This window comes from Micropterus salmoides, unplaced genomic scaffold (genome assembly GCF_014851395.1).
Source record: "Micropterus salmoides isolate LMB-PRFRI ecotype aquatic unplaced genomic scaffold, ASM1485139v1 Ms_hic_scaffold_5, whole genome shotgun sequence".
Taxonomy (NCBI): domain Eukaryota; kingdom Metazoa; phylum Chordata; class Actinopteri; order Centrarchiformes; family Centrarchidae; genus Micropterus; species Micropterus salmoides.
Genome location: NW_024044237.1, coordinates 22,971,153 through 22,993,790, shown reverse-complemented (window position 1 = coordinate 22,993,790; position 22,638 = coordinate 22,971,153). Strand labels below are relative to the sequence as shown.

At 38.8% G+C, this 22,638-nt stretch overlaps 2 protein-coding genes across 13 annotated transcripts in view; one reads left to right on the top strand and one right to left on the bottom strand.

Moving 5' to 3' along the window:
- Positions 1-2,796: 2,796 nt before the first annotated feature.
- fhl1a (four and a half LIM domains 1a) lies at positions 2,797-19,674 on the top strand. Of its 2 annotated transcripts, none has more exons than XM_038700050.1 (6): positions 2,797-2,950; positions 14,487-14,668; positions 16,321-16,498; positions 17,566-17,735; positions 17,989-18,175; positions 18,833-19,674. In XM_038700050.1, the coding sequence occupies exons 2-6, from the start codon at positions 14,513-14,515 to the stop codon at positions 18,985-18,987; spliced, it is 846 nt and encodes a 281-aa protein (XP_038555978.1). In that variant the 5' UTR covers positions 2,797-2,950; positions 14,487-14,512; the 3' UTR covers positions 18,988-19,674. The 2 variants fall into 2 exon arrangements, with proteins under 2 accessions (XP_038555978.1, XP_038555977.1); XM_038700049.1 differs by lacking the exon at positions 2,797-2,950 and adding an exon at positions 11,432-11,583.
- map7d3 (MAP7 domain containing 3) overlaps positions 19,675-22,638 on the bottom strand; it is a 27,513-nt gene continuing 24,549 nt past the window's right edge. For all 11 annotated transcript variants that reach the window (XM_038700037.1, XM_038700038.1, XM_038700040.1 and 8 more), the window contains one exon: positions 19,675-22,635. In XM_038700037.1, the coding sequence (XP_038555965.1) occupies positions 22,628-22,635 (8 nt within the window). In that variant the 3' untranslated portion in view covers positions 19,675-22,627. The remainder of the gene's footprint in view (positions 22,636-22,638) is intronic.

Sequence of the window (22,638 nt, the reverse complement as noted above, 5' to 3'; positions counted from 1 at the left end):
TTTACCTGCATCCCTGTTTTATTTGATGTCTGCGTTGTATAAGAATGTACCTGTCGAGCTCCAGCGATCATCCCACCCACAAGAAATATGAAAGAAGATTAGTGCCTGAAGTGATTTCATTTGAGTTGCATAAATCTGAGAAGGGATTTTCACATTATGCTAAGAACAGGTTTATAATCTTTATAACCTTGAAATATGGCAAGTAGCCTGGCCCTAAAACCTATTAAACATTGTCACATATTCCAGTGGGATAAAGTCAACTTCAGACAGGGGGCTGGTCTAAAGCAGGGCTAACCTCAAATGTTTGGGATGCAGTGGTTCCCAACATGGGGCTACAGACCCTACCAAAGGGTTTAAAAAGTAAGCATTCAAGATGAGATGAGCAGGAAATGAGTTAAAAAAAACATACGTTATTTCTACTCTAAAATATGGTTTATTTTTCAGAATTCTCTCTTTGCTTTCTTTCTTATGGAACTCTAGATTGTTTAATTTCTTCATGCCTCTGAAAGTTGAGTAGAAACCATTCACTGGTCACAATAGGTAGACACTGTTTCAGCTTCAAAAGTTGGGAATCCATGGAGATAAAATTCTACAGTTGGGCACACTTATCTTCCAATCTAATAGTCTAAACTTGTGATTAATAATACTGGATTATTCCTTCTTGTTGTAGGATAACTCTGGAAGAGAGGTTTCTGTTTTGACCCTGGATGCTTCAAACCTTCTCTAGTGTGTGATGCGAAGGCTAAATGGCTCCTTCTCATGCTGTATTTATTGAAAAGATACATTTTTTAAAAAGCACCATGTGAAATACGCACATTGCTCATCTTCCAAGTTGATCAAACACTCACCAAGCTCACATATCATCATGAGCTGATCCACCTTTTTTCTGTCACTTTTTTCTGTCACTTTTTTGCTGTCAATGATTAAACGAACCAGAAAACACAAACTAATCTTTTCAGCCCCCCAATAAAAACTGTTGTTAGGACAAATTTAACTCATTCACACCAAGATCAAGGGGCAGAGTGGTGTGAATATGAAGGCTGTGCCCTGCACATCCCAGACCAATGGCATTTTATTTTCCCAGGCATGATTTGTGCCAGATATCAGGTAACATGTTCCTAATATGGGCACAACTCTCTCCAGTCTGCTCAAGAATGTCCATGGTGGAGTTACAGTCCAGGGAGGAAATAGTAGTTTTAAAGGGCCACTTATTCTAGCTTATCTAGCCGATATCTGTCTCTCAACTGAATTTGTCTTTTAACCTGTTCATTTCCACTCACCCCAAGTTGAAATTACTCAACAATTATTCCACCAGGTGCTGATTTGCTGCTTTTCAAAAGTCAATCTGTATAGTGGTATTAATTAAATTAAGCAAAAAGTATCTCACTCCAGTGAATTATTGTACTTTTTATAAAAACAATTACACTTTTCACAGCCCGGCTCAAATGGAGGACAAAAAGGAGAGGACAACACATGACTTTTAACTAAAGATTTATTTAACAAAAGTATAAATCCAAAAATGGAGATATAAAGTATGTAAATCAGTATCATTAGTAGTGTGTTGAGTCTCTGCATGTGTGTACAGTGAAATGTAGTGAACAAAAAGAAAATAAACGCAAGCCTAACCCAAACAACAAACCATATGCCCAGAGAGAGGCAGGCAGAGTGACCGAATCCACCGGCTTCTATAGCTAGGTAACAGCAGGGGATAATCAATGATGCCCTGCTTCACTCCCACTAAAAAGGGGACAGCACAAACTGGAAGACAAGAGGTCTGTCGCATATTCTATTACAACAACACATTCTGTGTCATTTGAATTACCCAAATACTGGATTCTTGTTTGCCCCCCCTAAATGCCCCTTTTGTAAAATTACATCCTGCCATTAAGCTTGCAGATATGCAGGGTGAAGCATCTCCAGCCAGATGTTCATGACAACAGGACCTGCACAGACCACAGAACACAGATCCAATGGAATAACAGACTTTAATGATGTTTGCTAATTAATTATACAGTCCTGTACAGTAAGGGGTCACTATTGAGAGCTCATTTATAAGGTGGTACATGTGCAGATACAGATGGTTAAGAAGAAGACATTTATTACAACATGGTTTTGCAGGAAACTGGAGCTATAGTTTATAGGAAGCCATATTTTGAGTAACAAACACACCGGACATGACCTTCAAATATTCACCCTCACTGTAGCCTACTAACAAATGAATCCTCACTCACCTCTTTCTTAAACTTAGTCAGATGTTTATCTCCGTGGATGGAGATTCAAACTGTGATGCAAACGGCTGTTTAGTCTCAGTGACGCGGTTGATCTAAAAGCTGGCATCTGTGTTATATAACAGGAACACCTTTTGGGCATTTCATCATCCATTTGTAAATGTGATGGATTAACCTTGAGGGTTACGTTTACAGGCTGCGTGTATTTACTTCGGGTTGAGAATGAGTCATCTTGATGTAATTCCTCTATTCATTACCAAAGAAGGAGACGAGTGGGGCCAACAGAGAAGTAGGACAAAAGTGTGTCAACTTGACAAGTCACTCATCTTTTGTAAACAATAGACATTTTCAAATGTTGTTATGATAATTCATATCATAAGTGCAGACCCCTGCACAATGCAGGCCTGCCTCTAACACACACAAAAAATGTAATTGTTAAGTCTCAGTGGTCTTGATGCAGAAAAAGTTTTGACTTTCTTTTCTGCATGATCCCGTTTGCTTGGAGTGCAGCGCCAATGAGAACTTTACTAAGAGAGCTTGTAAATTCCTGGTTGAGGTCATTGTTTACAAGAGCTTACAGAGGTTTGGCTCATGTCCGCAGATGTGTTTTTTTTTTCTCGGCTCGTCTTTTAAAGCTGCGCTGCCTCCGCAGATTTTTACCTCTAAGCAAAGCCCACCGGACGCACTGCTGGTGTAGACGCTCATCTGTTCGCTTTGTAGAGGTGAGTCCAACACCGTAGCTGTGTTTAACTCCGATTATTAGGCAGCTGCTCAGTTCACTTCAGGTGATAACAAACAGGCAGCACAACTGAAGACGTTTACCACAAGGCTGTTTATTTGGCCAATTTAAGTACAGTTGTGCCAAATGCGTGATTGCTGCTATTATCTTATCTGTTGGAGGTTTCCGGCATAATTAGAGTCAGTTACATCCTCTCTTACACTGAAGGTACTTACTGAAAAATAGGCTACTGAAATGTGCGTAACAGGTGATGCGCTTTGTTTGGCACTGCAATGGCATGTATTGTGGGCTATCTATCTGCCTATATCTCTATACGTCCATCCTATATGTTCATGTTTTTATATTTTGGATCAGTTAACAAAATGAAGCCTATTTGTTCTCTGACACCGAGTGAGTCTTATTCTATGGATTTTCCTTTCAACGTGAAAAACGACGTTGTTGATAATAAAACTATAATGCTATATACTATATAATAACTTTAATGGAAAAGTATTCAAGGACTAAGGTACTTAATTAAGAATGAGCATTTTATGCTACTTTATACTTCTACTCCTCTATACATTTCAGAGGGAAATATTGTACTTGTTTACTCTTTAAATTATTATACAATAATACAATATTATACAATATTTGGAAAATATGATGCACTGTTACAACCAAAACCTCACAAAAATATATAAAGCACTTAAAGTTAACTCAGCTCTAACATTAAAATAATGCTTATAAATAAGACTTGTGCTCAAGTATATAAATAGTGTGGTATTGCTACTTCACACAAGTTCTTTCACCACTGATAACCAATAACAGTATGTAGTGTAACCTGATGCAATAGTCCTGCAATAAAAAGACCTATTAATGGAGCTGATAATATTTCATTTTGTTGACATAGTGTCATAGAGGTGTAGATTCAGCTCTGTCGTCCTTCTTGAGGACATCATTAGTGAAACTGTTGTGTTGCTCTGTGCTATAAAGTTAACTGTACCTAATAATTTGACAACCCCTCCCTCATACATGCTGTAATGTCCGAATGTGTAATGTAATGCAGGGAATAATCGCTGCAGGACTATTTTCTTGGATTACATTAGATCTATATCTTGTAGATCAAAAGGTGTGTAGTGATATTATTGTGCTGCTGGCCTCTGTATATTGAACAGCAGAGCCCAAAGGTACCGTGTGTGCCTCGAAACTGTTAAAACATACATCAGCTTTCCTTCTCCTCCCTTCTGGTTTGGGCAGCTGCCAAACCAAATGCTTGATGTCATTAAAGAGACTTGGAGATTACAGCCCCTTTTCTGGAACACTCGACCTCCTTGTGGCTCCAATATGACTTCACCATCCTTCAAAACTCATAAAAATTTTGTACTTTACTGAGTATTAAATTAACCCGCTTTCGACTTGAAAAGACTGCTCTTTCTCTAGGACTTGATTTTTAAGTGTTTTTTTTGCAGCAATTTATAAATCACTTTAAAGACTACAATATGTGTCTTAGAATTCTTTATTTTAAATTTTTGATGTAAAATCAGCTGAAAAGCAGTGTCCAAATCTAAAAGCACAGTTACAGATGATTCATTCATAAAGCCTGGTATGTATAGTGTATAATTTATATCAATCATTTTCATTGAAGCTGTTGAATGTCAGTTCCTGTGGGGTCTTCTCTCCAGTGGGCCAAAGGCAGGACATTTGCCACACTAAGGCAACTGGGAGCATTGGTGCCCGTAAGTTTATTAAGGCAGAGGCATGCTTTTGTTGAGAAGAGAGTTTCATCAATTATTCTTGCAGATGGAGCAGAGAGACAGAGGCTGAAAGAGAGGGTGTGTGCCTGAGTGTAGATGACAGAGTTGATGAAACACATGGAACAATGCTCTCACCAGCCCAGCGCACTACTCCTAAATAGGCAATGCTGCTTGTTTGTCTTTGTGGGCTGAGCGAGCTGAGAGGAGGCAATGCTCTCTCTTGTGGATGTAGTGCTACTTATCCTGTACTGCTGTCCACTCCCTGTTCTCCCCTCTTCAGCCAGAGAAAAGCCTCAGCTGAAATTGCACAGGATTAATTTGTGTACAAGAGAGGGGGGAAGTGGAAAAGAAATGAGGAGAGAGCAAGAGCCACGATAAGAGAGAATGAAAGAGACTGAGAAGGTTGGATGCCTTATGTAAGATTTTTAAGAGAAGAAGCCTGTGGGTTCATGATTTCATGCAGCGGTAGAAGACTTACTCAGATCCTTTACTTATGTAAATATATCAATAACACATTGAAAATTCACTCTGTTACAAGTTAAAGCCTGCCTTCAAAATATAGTTAAAGCAAAAGTACTCATTACACAAAATGGCCAGTGTTATTTATTACAGCATTTTAATGATGTAGTTGCTTGAGATGGAGCTGATTTGAACTACTTTATATAGCCTACTGTTAGGCTTAAGTCCACAACAAACCATCATATCTTAGAGGCTGATCATTTGTTTTGTGTTTAACATTATTCTGTAAAGTAACTAGTAACTATTGCTGTCAAAGTAAAAGGTAAAACATTTTTAGTGGAGTAGAAGTATAAAGTAGCATACAATTACAATTCTCAGGTAAAGTAAAAGAACAGTTAAGTTAATTACAGAACTTGAGTAATTGTATCTTGTACCACCACAGATTTGTATGTGTTCTTAAAAACTGGCATCCTCTATTTCCTCTTGGTGAAAGGCAGAGATAAAAAATTTTTTATGGTGCCTTCTGTGTTGAAAATGCAACTTCACTTTGACTCTAAGGGTTTGAGTGACGCAAGTCTTAGGAAAAACCTCACATCACAAAAATTGACATGCACTGTTCATGCATAATTGATGTTTTATGTGTATCCTTACTAAAATATAAAATCCATAGTCAAGCATACCGTTAGGTTACTTGTTTGCTGAAAAATATTGTTCCACACGTCAGCAAGAAGGACTGACTTTTTCTGTTTTTAGAGGCTTGAGTCATGTGAGACCAATAAGAGCTGAAGTGCTTGCTGGCCTACAGCGAAGGCTTTATCTGAAAGTGCGTGTGTTTGTTAGCAACACTCCAAGACATATCCTTTGGACAGAGTGTTACTGTGTTGATAGAGCTCCCCTCGTGGCCTTTTGTCTACGCATATTTGACCTCAATATGTCTGGGTCTTACAGCCCCACCCAAATTTCTTCAGTCACTCAATGACCTTATGTCTGTGTTGTAATACAGTTCTGTGTGTGGACAAATGAGAGTTTATGTTTATGTCCTGTTTGTCTTGACACTGTGTGTTTTTTTTGTGTGGGTGTGCATGGTGAGTCACTGCTCCCCTGACAGAGATAGTGTGGCTCAGTCTGTCACTGGTCTGTCTGCCCACTAACCAGATTTGGAGACACATGGATGTCCAGGGCGAGAGGTCATGTTGAGAGATGAGCTTTCAGACATAGAGACAAGGCTTTTTGTTGCTGTTGGTAACAGTGAAGTGAGTGTGGGTGCCTGTTCTAATCACACTGAGCGATTTCCTCTCATTTGTTCAGGAAGTACAGGCCAGATTTCCTGCTGACAAACCTCAAATCTATCATTTAGAGATTTGAGAGGTGATGGGCTTGTAGCCAAGATACAACACCTACCAAAAAAATCATGATATGCTTACATGTCACAACAGAAGTTTCAAAAGCACACGCTGTTTGTGAGAGAGCATGTGTCTGTTTCCGTTAGTGGCAAAAACAATTTTAATGCCTTTATGCCCTTTTTTTCCATCAAAATATATTAATGTAAAATTAGTCACATCACCGCCTATGTATTTAACCAGGATTCTCTTATTTAGAAAAAAAAACATATTTGTAGTTTTGTTTATTGTTCCAACATATCAGGAGTTTTTTCTGCTCTAATAAAAGCGGGGGCTTTGGACATGGCAGGTGGGGAGAATGGCACTGCATTCCAGCAGTCACTGGGTAGAGTTAACACCATTACCAGATGAGACTCTTAATTTGCAGTAGACAGTGGGAAACCAGATGTAAGGAAAATAGGAAAACATATATGCCCTGCAGCTTAAAATGCAAATTTAACCGCTTGTATTTAAACAAATTGTATTTACAATAGTTAGTCATGTGTGTCTACCAAATGTTAATGCAGGAAATGTTTTGTCTGCACTGCCGACAGCCATGACTGAAGGGTCTGTCTGTCCAAATATCTCAGGAATGCCTTGAGGGAATTTCTTCAAATTTGGCATAAACATCAGACAGAAGGACAAACTGAAAAAATGCAGCGCACCATAGGTCGGTGAGCTTACTGTGACCTCACAAAACACATTTTTGGTCATAACTCAAGAATTGATTACCATATTTCACATTTGGTCAGACAATGGATTGGTGACACTCAAAGGTCAAGGTCACTGTGACCTCTAAGTGACCTTGACAAACATGTTATATGACAAAATATGTAATGACATTTTTTAACCAAAAGGTCTACTTTACTGTGACATCATAATGTCCTGGAAAAACACTTTTTTTTTGCCATAACAGGAATAGAACATTATGACTATATTTCACAGCTGGTTGACACTTTTGAGTCAAGGTTAAATGTGTGACACTGTGAAGATTCTCAGTCATCCAGGTCATACCAATCCAAGGTGGGTTAAAATCAAGGGCAACTGGACTTGGTTGAAGATCCTAGAAGATGTTTGTGACCTCAAATCCGACCTACCATAGTACAGGCTTTCCTCCATCTCAACCATCTGAATCATGTGACTGCAAAAAACGAAGTGCGAATGATGATCCTGTGAGTGAGTTTCAGCTACAGCTCATAGAGAAGCTTTGCATCTAAAAATCCAAGTAGAAAACAAAAGCACCACATTTTGTGTTGCTCTACTCTATAAGACCCCATCTTTAGTAATCAAGTACACATGTTCCTGTTTAGCCAATACATCTATGATAATCCTTCATTAATCAGTTCAACAATGTATATTCACTGGAATCATATATGAATTTAGTGGTAACTTCCATTAAGCCAATAAATGTTTTTATTTACTTCCTTCCAAGTATTCACTACATATATTACATGAGTCTGGACAGACATGGATGTAAACTGCAACTGGTTGGCAGAGGCAAACAACAGTAGGGGGGGGTAATTCTAGTTTTGATGATGGAGATGATGGATTTTGCTGTTGTTGATAGTTGTGAAAACAAATAAACTACAATGACAAACTGCCCAATATTCATTATATTTACACTGCCAATTTTGTACAGTAATGTGGATCACCTCACATTTCACCTAATATTTGGCTAACACAGGGGAAATAATGGCAAACTCTATTTCTATGTTATATACAAATGACATGCTTGCTATAGACTCTTAAATAATATAAATACAGTTTATGGCATAAACCAAGAAGATAAAAAGCCTAAAAGTAGCTTGTAATAGCATGTTTGTAATATGCTGAAAAGTATTTGTTGTCAACCATTTGGCTGTAAATAGTGCGCACACTATGATTTCATCCTGTACATACAATAACATGTAACAACAACCTTCATTGTTTAGATTAAGCTAATGCTAATTGTGCTTCCATCGGTTTCAGTAGCACTTTGATAACTCAAATGACATAGAATTGTTACCAATGGAATTATGATAGAGTTTCTAAACAGCAGTAAGCACTTTATTCTGCATTATGCAATGTTTATTTATTTGTTGAATGCTGCAACCCAGTAATGATGCATCTCTGATATATTAGGAAGATGTATAGAATTTTTTTCTCTTCAACACCACCATCATCATCATCATTATTATTCCGTTTGTCAACTGTTAGATTAAAAATGATCTGTATCACCTGTTCAGTCTGTTTTGCCCAACCTCTGACTGTCAAAATCCACATTAAATGAAAACATTTGAAACAATAACAATCTAAATGTTAACACGAGTGTGAAGAAACAGAGGAGGAAGAACAGATCTCCTGATGTTAATAACAGAGCAGATCGTGTACTGGTCAGGTTGTCGTGGCGCCTTCTTGCTCATTAATTAGTTTTTGTGGGTTTGGAGTTATTAGCTGACAGATTATAAAAGGACAGACATAATGCTGTACTCTGTGGTAATGGACCAAATCAAATCTGTAATTACAACCAGCTGCCCTTTATACAACCAAGCACACAAACACACACAAAATACACTTACACACAAGCTGGCTAACTGCATTGATTTGTTTTGTGTCTGATATATGAAGACGATTGTTTAACATAGTTAAGAGACGAGTCTTCCGTTTTTGAAAGGAAAGTATTATGGTTCCATGAGTCTAACTAATTTATTTCCTGTATTAGCCAGACTCTCGAGGCTTTCAGTCTCCTCTGATTCCTGTTATGAGCCAATATTTCTGTATTTAAGCTCTGCTGACTCTAAAGGCCCAAACCAATCAGAGTAAAGTCGGTGGAACCACATTTGCTCCACTGCAGAATAGATGATGAAGCTCATAATGATTTTAATCATGATTGTTATTTGGCAGTAATAGTAATAGCAGCTTAAATCTGTTTAATTTTTCATAATAACAGTGGCTTAAATTACTACCTGTAATGTGAACGGCATCACTCATCTGATGAACTCACAGAAAATTATCATAACCCACTCTGCAGTTCCCTGCACCTCTGCAGAAACATTTAGCTTCCTTCATTTCAATGTTTTGATTTTCCAGCCCACAGCTTGTTGTGTTGCTATTATGGTTCACTCCCACCGCTCTCACAGCATTGTTTTTGGATGCAGGCGGAAACTGCTTTCAGCAAAAAAAAATCTCTGCCACTATATGCTCATCACCGGACAGCAGACAGACACAGTTTGTGGAGCATTTAGTGAGAGATAAAGAGTCAGGACAAATGAATGCTTACGTTGCTCTGTAACTGCTGTAAATTAGATTAGATTAGATTAGATTCAACTGTATTGTCATTATGCTGAGTTCAGATACAAAGCTAATAAAATGCAGTTAGCAGTAGTAGCTATCTAAGTGCAGAAATATAGTATTTTATGCAGTTAGGTATAGGTGGGGTGGTGATGGGGCAATGGATAAGATGCATGCCTTTGGTGTGAGAGACAGGGGTTCAATTCCTCACTGTGACACATCTACTAATGTGTCCCTGAGCCATACACTCAGCCCCTAGTTGCTCCAGGTGTGTGACATACCTACGACATATATAGCAATTGTAAGATGCTTTGGATAAGCTAAATGAATAAGATGTTTAGTGCAGGATCTTCTTACAATAGGTACAGAGGAGTTACAATATTCAAATTTATTTTATTTATTTATTTATTTGAAAAGGGACAGTGTACATTAATCAACATTAAAACAATGTAAATGTACCCGAGTTAGCTAAAAAGTGAAAATTTTCATTGGTAGTCCCCCAGCCAGGTGTAAAAAAGGCAGCCTTAAAATATTATACAGTATATATATGTGAAGATATAGAGAAGATAAGTAGTGAAGAAGCAACTGTTTGCTGACAAGTTCACCATATTAACCTAAAAGGTTTTGTCAGTATTATGGTCACAACTTGTTTCAGATGCCAGTGGCCAAAGATATTGCAGGTTTAAGGAGCAGGTTAATGTAGATGGTTAGGTATGCAAAGCCTCATTTATATGACCTTGATCTTTCTCTAACCTTAACCAAGTAGTTTTAGTTACCTAACGTAACCAGAGACATGGTAGATCAGAAGCCAAATGATTCATGGGAATGTTACTGCAGTTTTAATCACTAATCACATATAAAAAAATACGAAGAATCTGGTTCACATAATTTTTTAGTAGCAAAATATAAAGTTACATCTTAAAACTTCTTAATTATAACATTAACATCAGCTGTGATTAGTTAGAGTAATGATGAATCAAAGCATTTTTGAACGGGTTACAGCATACATTTTTGGTGAGAGGATTTTAGCAGGAATGCACTGGGTGTTTCCTGAGGCTTTAAAGGAAATGCTCTCTCTTGGAATAAGAATCACAGAGATAGAAACTCATCACTGACAGTATTTTTTTTTCTCCCATCCTAAAATATTCTAGTGTGGCTCACTTTACAGTTTAGTTTTGAGCATACCACATCATCTCCTGGAAAATGTGATGTGACGGTATGTATGCACACATAGACAGATGTGAAAATATAAGAAGAGATACTTATATAACACTCCACCACACTTTGTTTCTCCTCAGCTCAGTCAGTAATATCAATTTGCGCCTCCTGTGACTCATCCCTTTGAATTATGATGATCCAGCATGACATCCGTACATGTTCTGAACTCTCTAACAAAACATTTTATGTCGGGGCAGTGGGAGTATCTGTTATGTGACTTTTTTCTTCTTTTTTTTTTATCTTCTGATGTAACAGCAGTGGAATCCAGTCTCTATCACCTAATCTATCCCCTGTGCATCATACTCTCTCTCATCCTCCCTAATCTCTAATGCATACCCTAAAAAGGACTGGAGGGCCGAAGGTTGGATTTGGAAGTGGGGTCAGGGGTGTGTGTGTGTCACAGTGGGGTATATACAGCCCTTCAAAACTTAATGAGGCATGTGGTCTCTGGGTTTGACCCTCTGTGGATGCTACTCCTCCTGTCCCTACATTGTCGATTTTCTCCTGCTTTGTTTCCTCCTGACTGGAACAGAACATGGCTTTCTACAAACACTCAGGTAAAAAACTTAAAACGCTGGATACTATTACTGAATGTGTTACTAGTAATCCGGTGCAAGATGTAAACCTGACTGCTACTGGCATGCCTCCATTCAAAGCTCAGGAGGAATTGTCCTGGATTTAAAGTGAATTTGTTAAAATTATTTTTAATATAATGCTCCAAAATTACTTTTTATGATTTTAGGAAACAGCCCTCTTTTCGTCTTTATGATAATGCATTTATTTAGCTTGAGAATGTCGTGGAAATTGTATCTTGCTGGTGAGGAATAAAGCAAATAATTGAGTAACAACCAACCGTTGTCTTTGAAGACTTTATTAACAAAAGAGAATAAACGGAGAAGCACTAAAACACATATACAGCTGGTCCAGAGACCTGCCGCCTAGGGCAGCTTCGGGCGTCTGGCCCCTGGCAAAGGGATGTATAATCATTTATGCAGTCTAGGTTTCTATGTTTTGGGGAACAGAGATCTTCTCTCAGCCTTGAATGAACATTGCAGGAGAGGAGAGGAACAACAAGAGGGGGAAAACACTAAACAATCTCACAGCTCTGACCTAAACCTAGACCTAGTAAATGTGGATGGACTGACATAAGAAGTATAGAAGAAGGAAGGTTAAGGATAAAAAACACAATATATATATCTATAAGCCATAACAAAATTAGTAATAATAATAGTAATAAAAATAATAATAGTAAAAGAACATGCATAAAAGCAAGAAGACACAATTTTCTGCCATAAGTAGGATGATATCCTCTGCCTGTGAAGCAACAGTTAATGCTTCACTTTATCTTAAATCACAAAATTGTGACGATTGTTTCTTAATGGACAGCAACAATACGTAACAATATAATCTAAGCTCATAGGTCCACTGAGCTTTTTGGAGCTTTTATTGTCATGGAACATGTTCAAACAAACTTTCCCAGCAAAATGAACAGCTACAATGCTTGAATCTTCCCCTTCTAGGTTAATTCCGTTTTACTGTGCTATATTGACGCGCTGATACAGATTTAGACTTTTTCATTTAGATTCAAACTAAACCAAATTATGTTATTTTTCAGATGAAGGTCATTATAACGAACTTGTTAATTTTGTTAACACGAGTGTGTAATTATTTTTCTCCAAAGCACCATGATAGCAAAAAGTGCCTGATTTTGTTGGAGGGTTACTTTCAAGAGAATACGCTGTCATTATCCAAGAAAGTTTTGACAATGATAGCTTTAATTTGGCTGATATGCTGTCTGAGTCACTTTGACTCTCTGACTCACCGCTCAAACTGGTCTCACGTTGACCTTTCTAGCTCCCCACAGGGACCGCAGTGGTATATTCCACTCCCTCCATGGCTGAACATCGGTACATACCACGCCTGTTTGAAAGGGGGCAGCTGTCACACTGTTTGTAACAAAGGATTAAAGTACTGGACAGGTCTCATCTGGAGCCACAATATAGTCCCAGTAGTCATCACTCAGCATCTCTTTGAATTTGACCCCTCTGGCAGGTCATTGTAGGCTATTTTAAATAGAGGGTGCATGTCTAAAATAGATCTCTGGGCTCAGTAATGAGACCCGAGCATTGTGTGTGTGATTTGACAGGATTGACTGTGTTGGACTGGGTGGGTTTTTCCTGTTTTAGTTCCATAACCTGCTAGAAAGCAGTGACTTTAGGCGGAGTGGGGCGTGTCAGGGCTCAGCCCTCAGTTCGGTCTTTATCCCTGGAGCACAGCTGCAGATAGTTCAAACCCTCTCCCATCTACCCGTCCTCACACACCAGGGGCACATACCACGCTCCGGGAGGCTCATCTCTTTCAAGCGGCTGTTTACCACATCCCACTTTAATGACTGCAGTCCCCTTTTGTAAATATTGTCCTTGTTCCTATGGTTACTTGGATAAAATGCCATTCCACCCATTGTTTCCTCCATCGCTCCTGCTGTACTTCCTGAATTAAAATGATATCTGTCACACTCAATAAATCGCTAAAGTTCACACACTGTTCGGCTGCTCTCCCTGACACCCTGCGATGGAGACAAAAGCTTTAAAGTGATGTAGATAAAGTACAATATGTCCAAACACTCCGCCCTACATGCAACAGCTGTACCAGGAAACTACTCAGTCTGCTCCCAGTGGACACCGCCTGTGATGCAAACACAGGAATGTTGATGAATGTGGAAGCAAGGCAACTCAGTTTACAAGAGTTTACATAAACAGCTAATAAACTGACCTGGCCAAAATGCAGACAAAAAGAGAACGTGTGGGCCGGACTCAGGGGGCAGGTCTTTGAGGCAGGGGGTGAACGGAATGAGCCAGATGGTCTAAAAATATGACATAAGCTTTCCAGGGAGGGCTTGATAAAAAGTCTGCAGGCCAGAAAGCATGCAAACAAGTAGACATCTGTGGGCTGCTTTTTAACCTCACTCACACTTCTCTCATCAGTTTGGTATGCTGCTATTAGAGCTGCATCTCAATGTGTTTTACTAATGTTAAAGGGAACACACGTAAAATATACTTTGCCCAGTTTCTGCATAGATATATTTTACATTTTAAGGTACAGAGGTCAGATTTACACTAACTGCCTTGGTCATCACTGTGTTGTTCACCAAACTTCAGTCATTAAATGCTTATTTTTATATTGAACATCAGATTTTCTTTCTTATTTTGTTACTAGTTTTTTTTTGTGCTTTTGTTCACATATCCTTTTTTCTCTGAGCTGTAAAGCACTTGTAATCAGCTATATGGGGTAATATAAAATGTATTCATTGTTGTTGAATGAGACCTTCTAGCTCTGACTTGCATTGTTCAGAGAATCATGGGCATGTTGGAAAAGACAACACTGACCCCACCTGGTGTCTACAGGAAACCTCTAGTCACGTAGGCAGGAAGGACTCTGACAGTCGCACGTGTTCCCACAGGTCCCAGGAGTTATCTCACCTCCACCATGACTGATCGCTTCGACTGCTACTACTGCCGGGACAACCTGCATGGGAAGAAGTATGTGAAGAAGGACGAAAAGCACGTCTGCACCAAGTGCTTCGATAAGCTCTGCGCCAACACCTGTGCAGAGTGCAGACGCCCCATTGGTGCCGACTCAAAGGTGAAAACACAGTTTGTCTGAGCGAAATAAAAAATGAAAGAGTACAAAAGCGTAAAAATAAACAACAAACATTCTAATACATTCTAGAGGGAAATATTGCACTTTTAACTCCACTACATATCTTTGATAAATGTTGTTACAACTGTAGTTACTTTAGAGATAGATTCAGAAAATTAATACAAAATATTATCTACAAATAGAATATAATTTAATACTATAGATTAAGTAACCCAGCAGTGTATAAAGTAATAAAAAATAGTCCTACCTTTACCAGCTATAACATTTAAGTCCATCCATCGTCAACCGCTTATCCTGCGTACAGGGTCTCGGGGAGGGGGGCTGGAGCCAATCCCAGCTGACATCGGGCGCAAGGCGGGGTACACCCTGGACAGGTCGCCAGTCCATCGCAGGGCCACACATAGACGAACAACCACTCACGCTCACGCACACACCTAAGGACAATTTAGGGTCACCAATCAACCTAGTCCGCATGTCTTTGGCTGGTGGGAGTAGAGAACCCACGCAGACACGGGGAGAACATGCAAACTCCACACAGAAAGGCCGGGGAATCCGGGGTTTGAACCCACAACCTTCTTGCTTTGCTAACCACTGGACCAACATGCCGCCCGCATAACATTTAAGTGATATGTACAATAATCTATCAATGTGATAATACCAATAATATGAAAGAAATTATTTTAAAATGGATCTTTCTGCATAATGAGTACTTCTACTTTTGGTACTTTAAGCACATTTTGAACTTTTGTACTTTAAATTAATTGAATGCATGACAACCCAGTTTTAAGCTTTTTGATTATGCATTTTTCAGACAATGGATTTTTAAATTGTTTATTTATTTTAACCCTTAAAGGAACACTTAACACTTCAGTTTTAAAGTAACTAAATTTGGAGATGCATGGTTTTTATTGGACAGCAACTAACCACACAACAATTAACTTCGCTAGAAGTCATGATATAAGTAACTCCATGTTTATTTTTTGTTTCTGTGAATTCCTACAGATTCTAAGAACAACATTAGAGTAAATACAGTGATGTCCCATTACATGACATCTAATGATGTGTTTGTGGGACACAGATATCTTTTTCAGGTTTTAGATTAATAAAACACCTGGAACTCAACAAACCTCGCTTTTCCTACTGTAACATGTCAAATTGTCTTCTGTGAATTTTTCTACCTTAACATAAACACAAAAAACGAGAGAGTAAGTGAAAGATAGAAAGTGAAGATGTGTCAATGTGTGAGTGTCTTTTCTTCAGTCATCTCTTATCTATTCAGAGAGCTTTCAGTCTCAAGCTGTTAAATAACTTGTCTGTCATCCAGCAGTGGTCTCTGCTCCCAAAATACTCTCACACCACTCAGTCACAGGCAGTTAAAATGTGTGAAGAAGATGTGTCATTACTACTAATGAGGCTTAAATATTTTATATTGCATTTCCCATAACACCTTCATGGCTCACCACACCCCAGTTCACCTCATCTCCGCTTTAATGCCTGCCACATGGGCTTGTTCTGCATTCTGGCCCTGAGCCTCAGTCCACATGATAAGTAAACAAACTTCACTTTAATGAAGTCTGCATGAAGACTTAGTGAGGGCACCTCTGCTCACCCCTGCGCCTCCTCTCTCTGTTCAGGAGCTGCACCATAAGAACCGCTACTGGCATGAGGACTGTTTCCGCTGTGCCAAGTGCTACAAGCCGCTGGCTAGCGAGCCGTTCAGCGCCCGGGATGATGGCAAGATTATGTGTGGCAAGTGTGGCTCCAGGGAGGATGGCAATCGTTGCCAGGGCTGCTACAAGGTGGTCATGCCAGGTGGGTTTGCTATTATACTTTAAAGTTTTTTTAAAGGCCTTGGGAACCAGGTTTCTACATGAGCACACACTTTTCTGCCAAGGCTAGAGCAGATTTGGCTGTTTCACATGAGACTGTAATTGTGTTTTTATCTGTGCTTCTCTTATTGGTTTGAAGGTCAGTTGGCTGTGTGTGATACACACATCGGGTTTAACAACATTTGAATCAAAATCTGGTGATAATTGAAGCTTTTTTGCTTATCAGAACAGTCCTGATGAAGCAGATAAGCTGAGTTTTGAACCAGGATTTTCTTAATGACTAAAACATAAAGGTGTTTTTCTCTAAAGTTTAACTTTAATTGTTGCTTTTACAGTCACAAATATTTCATGTTATAGAGAAATAAGTAGCATTTGAAACACTTTTTAAGGGGCTTTAAAGAATTAAAAGGCAGATTGTACTGACATCAAGGCTTCTTAACATTCAACTACTGCCCCTGAGAAGTTTAGGTTTACTAAATCTGTATAATCTTTTCTTTCCTCTGATTCCATCTACTTTTTTGTAATACTTTTTTGCTGTATGTGACTTCTGTTTTGCTATATATAAAGCATTGTGTAAGTAAATCAAGTGCAATTTAAATAGAGATTATTAACACCAGTTACCCTGGAGGTCCTGGATTAGCTGGCTTCCTCATTTGTGCCACTTAGTATCCATTGATCCCTCAACAAGCCATAGTCTGCTGATGAGTCATTATAAACTAATAGTGTGCCTGCAGTGGAGTATTCTAGATCCCAAAGTTACCAAATGTAAAGAAATTAAAATGTTTACCAGAAAATAAAACACAAATTATGCACAAAACATGTTGAATATTTCTATTTGATGGAAAGGTGGAGACTTAGATTGTAATATGTCACTTAGTATACACATGACACATGACAGAGCTTAAATGAAGAGGTGGAACAAGCTGATACAAAATATATATGGTTTAAAAAAACATGACTTATTAGAAAACAAAAGGGGAAATGTTGAGAGGCTGAATTCCATCAACCTTCAGCACAGATGGTTGGTTCTACTTTACGTTTGTGTTTTAGGATCCCAGAATGTGGAGTACAAGAACAAGGTATGGCACGAGGAATGCTTCACCTGCTTTGAATGCAAGCAGCCAATCCGCACACAGAGTTTCCTGACCAAGGGCGATGATATCTACTGTGCCCCATGCCATGACAAGAAGTTTGCCAAGAAGTGCTTCCACTGCAAGCAGGTACAAGCACCGATTGTATCAATGTGCATGTTTTAGTGGTTGTAAAAATATTCATCAGGTTGGTAGTCTGGAAGGGCTAATATATCACCTATATAAATAAATTTTACTTACTTACTTACCTACAGTGTATTGTACTGTCTATTCAAAATCAAACTGTGGTACAAGCAGCTCACTTACCCACGTTCATTCAGAATAAGAGGTATTCCAGCCCTGCCGTGTTTGAGATCATGATCAAAGTGTTCCTCTGTCTAAGCCCATCACCTCTGGAGGGATCAGCTACCAGGATCAGCCCTGGCACTCTGAGTGTTTCGTGTGCCACACCTGCCGCAAAACTCTGGCGGGGACTCGCTTCACTTCCCATGAGAACAATGTTTATTGCGTGGACTGCTTCAAGAGTGATGTGGCCAAGAAGTGCCATGGATGCAAGAACCCAATCACAGGTCAGGGCAGCATAAACACATGTTCTTGTTGGTAGGCTTTCTGTGGCAAACACACACTGTTATTGTCTTGAATGCACTCAGAATGCATGGTGGCATTAATGGAAAACAGAGTTTTTCAATTTTGTTGTTTTCCTTTCTTCTTGTGGGTGTTAAAATTCAATCTAACATATATCAGCATGCCGTTTCTAATACATGACTAATAAACGGATTCTTAATTGGGTTTAAACTGAGAATGTTTCTTGAAAGGAAACCTATTTTCCACATAATTACAACCAAATTACTCATTTTCAAGAAAGTTCTTAGAAAAGTATTAGGATGTTACAGACCTGTAGAATAAAGTGTTTCTGATTTTTTTCCTCACTCATTTTATAATCTGATGGACAAAAACTGAACTGAGGTAAAAGTATATTTGAAACCAATTTAACATACCATACCTGTGTCAACACACTGGAATTCAAACTTCCTTGTTTAAATATTCCAGTAAGGGAGCGTTAACAAGAAGCGTTAATTTATGATCTGAGATCTAAATATTTTCAGAATTTAAGACCAATCTATGCTGAATGTTAGGAACGCTGCGTTTTCTTCTGTTATCTGGAAGCATCATTACCTGTCTAGCGTTGCTGACTGGCAGACGTCCTTCCGTCTCTGTCTCCGCAGGGTTTGGCCACGGCACCAATGTGGTGAACTACGAGGGATACTCCTGGCATGAGTACTGCTTCAACTGCAAGAAGTGCTCCCTCTCGCTGGCCAACAAGCGCTTTGTCATCAGTGGAGATCACATCTACTGCCCCGACTGTGCCAAGAAGGTGTGAGCTGCACAATCAGCTGTGCAGAGGCTCACTGTTTACAGTGGAATTACACCAAAGTTGGCTGTTAATCTGCAAAACACAACTTCTCATAAAATTATACGTTTGGGAGTTTTCTGAGTGTGAATTGATAACAGAACAGAAATGTTATTCTGTTTCTGAAGTAACATAAAAATGTCTAAACAGTCAATTTGGGTTAAACGTCGCTTCACGAGGTTGACAGAGTAGAGGCTATTTCAACTAAATATGCACTAGCTTGAATCATTTATCTACATATACATTGTAGCTTGTTCCAGTGTCAGGATTGGATACTAACATGGCGGCAGAATTCTGGGATTGTGATATATATGCACTATTAGTCTAATCTAATCCAGAGCAGCTTTATAAGACAAACCCTTTTCAGTGCCTTACTGGAATCTTTCAGAGTGAATATGCTTTTCCCATGCATTCTGCGGCTCATACATACCAGCTTTGATTAATAATCGTTTACGCCTCTGAATATTTGAATGGATTATGAGAATTTAAAAATATATGTTGAGTGAATTTCAAATACACATCAAGTCTATGAGATTGATGCTGAAATATAAACATGTATTCAAGGCTTTCTGAGTGAAGTTAAATGTAAAACAAGAATAAAGGAGGAAGTGATGTGAAGTCTCATTTCAGCAAGCAATTAAAAACATGGCAAAGGACTATTTTTGCAAGACTTTATTGTTTTAACAGTTTGTATCATCTCAGTACACTTTAGATATATTTACAGTACAAATTTTATCTGTGGACAGGGCGCTGTTAGGTTTGTAAATCTTCCAGAGAAATATTCATATTCACAAAGTTGCCCTGGTTGTATGGACTGATTGTCGAGGCCGAGGTAAGGACAAGCTTTCATAGTTAACTGTTATTCAATAAAAATACTAAATCTCAAATCTAAGGCACCATTCTATCCTATTGTTATAGACAACGTTAAGGACTAAGAGCAGTCAGCTCTGTACTCAAGCCCTCAAAGATGCAGCAGGACCGGGAATAGATACAGTATCTGTTCGAGCAGCAGCTACAACAGCCCCACAACAGGTGCTACTCATGAGTGGGGAAAGGAGTAGGAAAGGTTTGTGGGGAGTTTGGGTATAAGCAGGTTTTGGGTTATGAATGAGACTTCTAAATATCTGTGAAGGAACAAACAAATGACTGTCTTCCAGAATATCACACAACTCTCTTTCGAATCTGTACAATAAAGCCTCTCCTCAGTAAACCAGTGAGTTTAAACATAGCGAGTAATTTCTGAGTCATGTTTTTAAGATGAATAATGTATGAAAGCTAAAAGGAGGCAGCTCTGCGAGACATGGTAAATAATGAAGGACGGTTTATGGAGTCTGTTACATTCTTTGAGCTCATTAATCAAAGCTAAGATCTAAAAGCCCCCAGTCTTTATGTACAAAGACATTTGAGTTAGCAAGAGGGTGCGAAATCCAGCAGACAGCAAGGCAAAAATCAAGGTCCCCAAACCTCGTGCTTGGACTATTCAAGCATAGGGAAATTCAAGAGTTTAAAACATTTTATAAATCCAGAAGAGACAGAAAACAACATGTCTGACCCACGTCATTTTCTGTTTGGAGGACGTGCCCTGCCTCATATTACAAAGTAGAATATTTGCGACCTGAGCTGATAAACCAACCGTAACTAACCAAAAACATCCACACATCTTTTGACATAATCTAAAACATATTTTAACGACATTAAAGCATCATAAAGAGGCACAGCCATTATCATGGGTCAGACATGTTGTTTAAGGCTGTAACAACTCTGCTTGCCATCAAAATGTCAACTTGAGCCCATATTTAGAATAAGTGCTTGGGGATATGTGTCTCGAACATACACACAAATGCACACACCATATTTTGAGAAACAAATAGTGGGTCCCCACTTGGCCCCATGCTTTGCAGAGGGTTTTATGTAAATTTTGGGTTTCAAGGCTGCCCAAATGTGACCTGACTACCTGGTCATAGGGCACGAGTCAAACAGAAACCTAGGTTATAGCACAGTCACATATGCAGATTATCCACATCCTGACACCACCCCATCCTAAACATGGCTTCATTTGCCTAATACTGATTTATACACAATACAATAACACTTAAATATATGTAGAAATGTATTTTCATATATAAACAAAAAACGCCAAATTTTAGTTTATACAAAATAGTTGAAATGTATTTTTGTCTGATGTAGCAGCTAATGTGTTGGGAATTTTCAAAAGGTTAATGAGAAATAAATGTAATTAATGAAAGAGCCACACCGACAGAAGGACAGATGGAAAAGTGTTAGTGGATGTGTTGGTACAGCTTAAGTTAAAACCAGATAATTGAAAGCCTGATTTGGGGCAACTCTGGTCATCGTGACGGAACAGCTGTACATTCATGTTCAGTTCAGTAACAAACACATAACGTCTTTAGAAGCTCAGAAGCAGCTATGAATTAAACTAATGGACTTCACCTGTTAGTAGTATGTTACAGTTACGCTTATTGAAACTGTAGCTCAAGATGAGACTAAAACTCGATGCAACTCTTCTTCTGGTGTAAATTACAATGATGTTGTTAGTAAACATAAATTCTATATACATATGTAAAAAAATAACAAACCCACTTAACATGTGAATACACTAGAGTGTTGTCATGACCAGCAATGTAGATCTGCTTCAAATGTTACAATTGGAGTTGGTGCTCCTGAAGCCCTCTGGTGGTCAAAGAATAAACAGTGACAGACGCTCAGACAGGTGCTTGTTGTGTACAAAAATAAATGGGTCTGAAAGGACACAGCTCTGTGAGGTGAAGTGGTGTGAATACAGAATAAACTCCTCAAGTGTAAGCACATGACGGATGATTGCTCAAGTGTGCGTGTGTGAGCTTCAGAACAAGCAATTTAGTATATTCACAGTTAAGAATTAGAAGTTGGGGGGGGGGAGTGGTAAGGCCATATTGCTGGATGCTACAAAAAGCAGCCGGTCAAGTAAATTTAGATGAATCGCATGCAAAAACCTGGGACGCTATCCCCACCAAAGCCCAGACAGAACAGAATGTATTAAAGTTCCTTCCATTAACTCACAATATTAATCTTATATTCAGTTCAAACAGCCTAATGTGCATGTGTCCTGGAATTTTCTCATACAAGAGAAACAAAAAGAAAAAGAAAAAAAAAAGACTAAACATATAATACTTACAACAACACAGAAGCCAAAATTAATAAATTACATCAATACACCCCTGACAAAGAGAACTCTTAAAAAACATCATCAACATTGGACACAACACAGAAAAAATCTGGAGAAGAACTAAACACAAGAGGAAGAGGAAAGAGACCTGAAGCAAGCACGTTGAAGGAACATATGGAACTTCCCTGAAGCCTAACGCTTTTTTTGTTTACATATATTGTAATATTTGTTTCCTCATCATTTAGGGTGCAAATGTAGCACTTGGGGTGGTCTTTCCGCTTCACCTTGTGCTCCTCCCTCTGGAAGAGGAGGAGGAGAAAGATCAGAAAGCTGTTTGGAACAGGTAGAGGATTTTTTTTTTTTTAAAGGAGCTCTGCTGGACAAGACCTTTACGAGTGCACACAATAAGTAACAGTAAGAGGCTTCTCAGCGGCGGCTGCAGCATCAAATCTCTA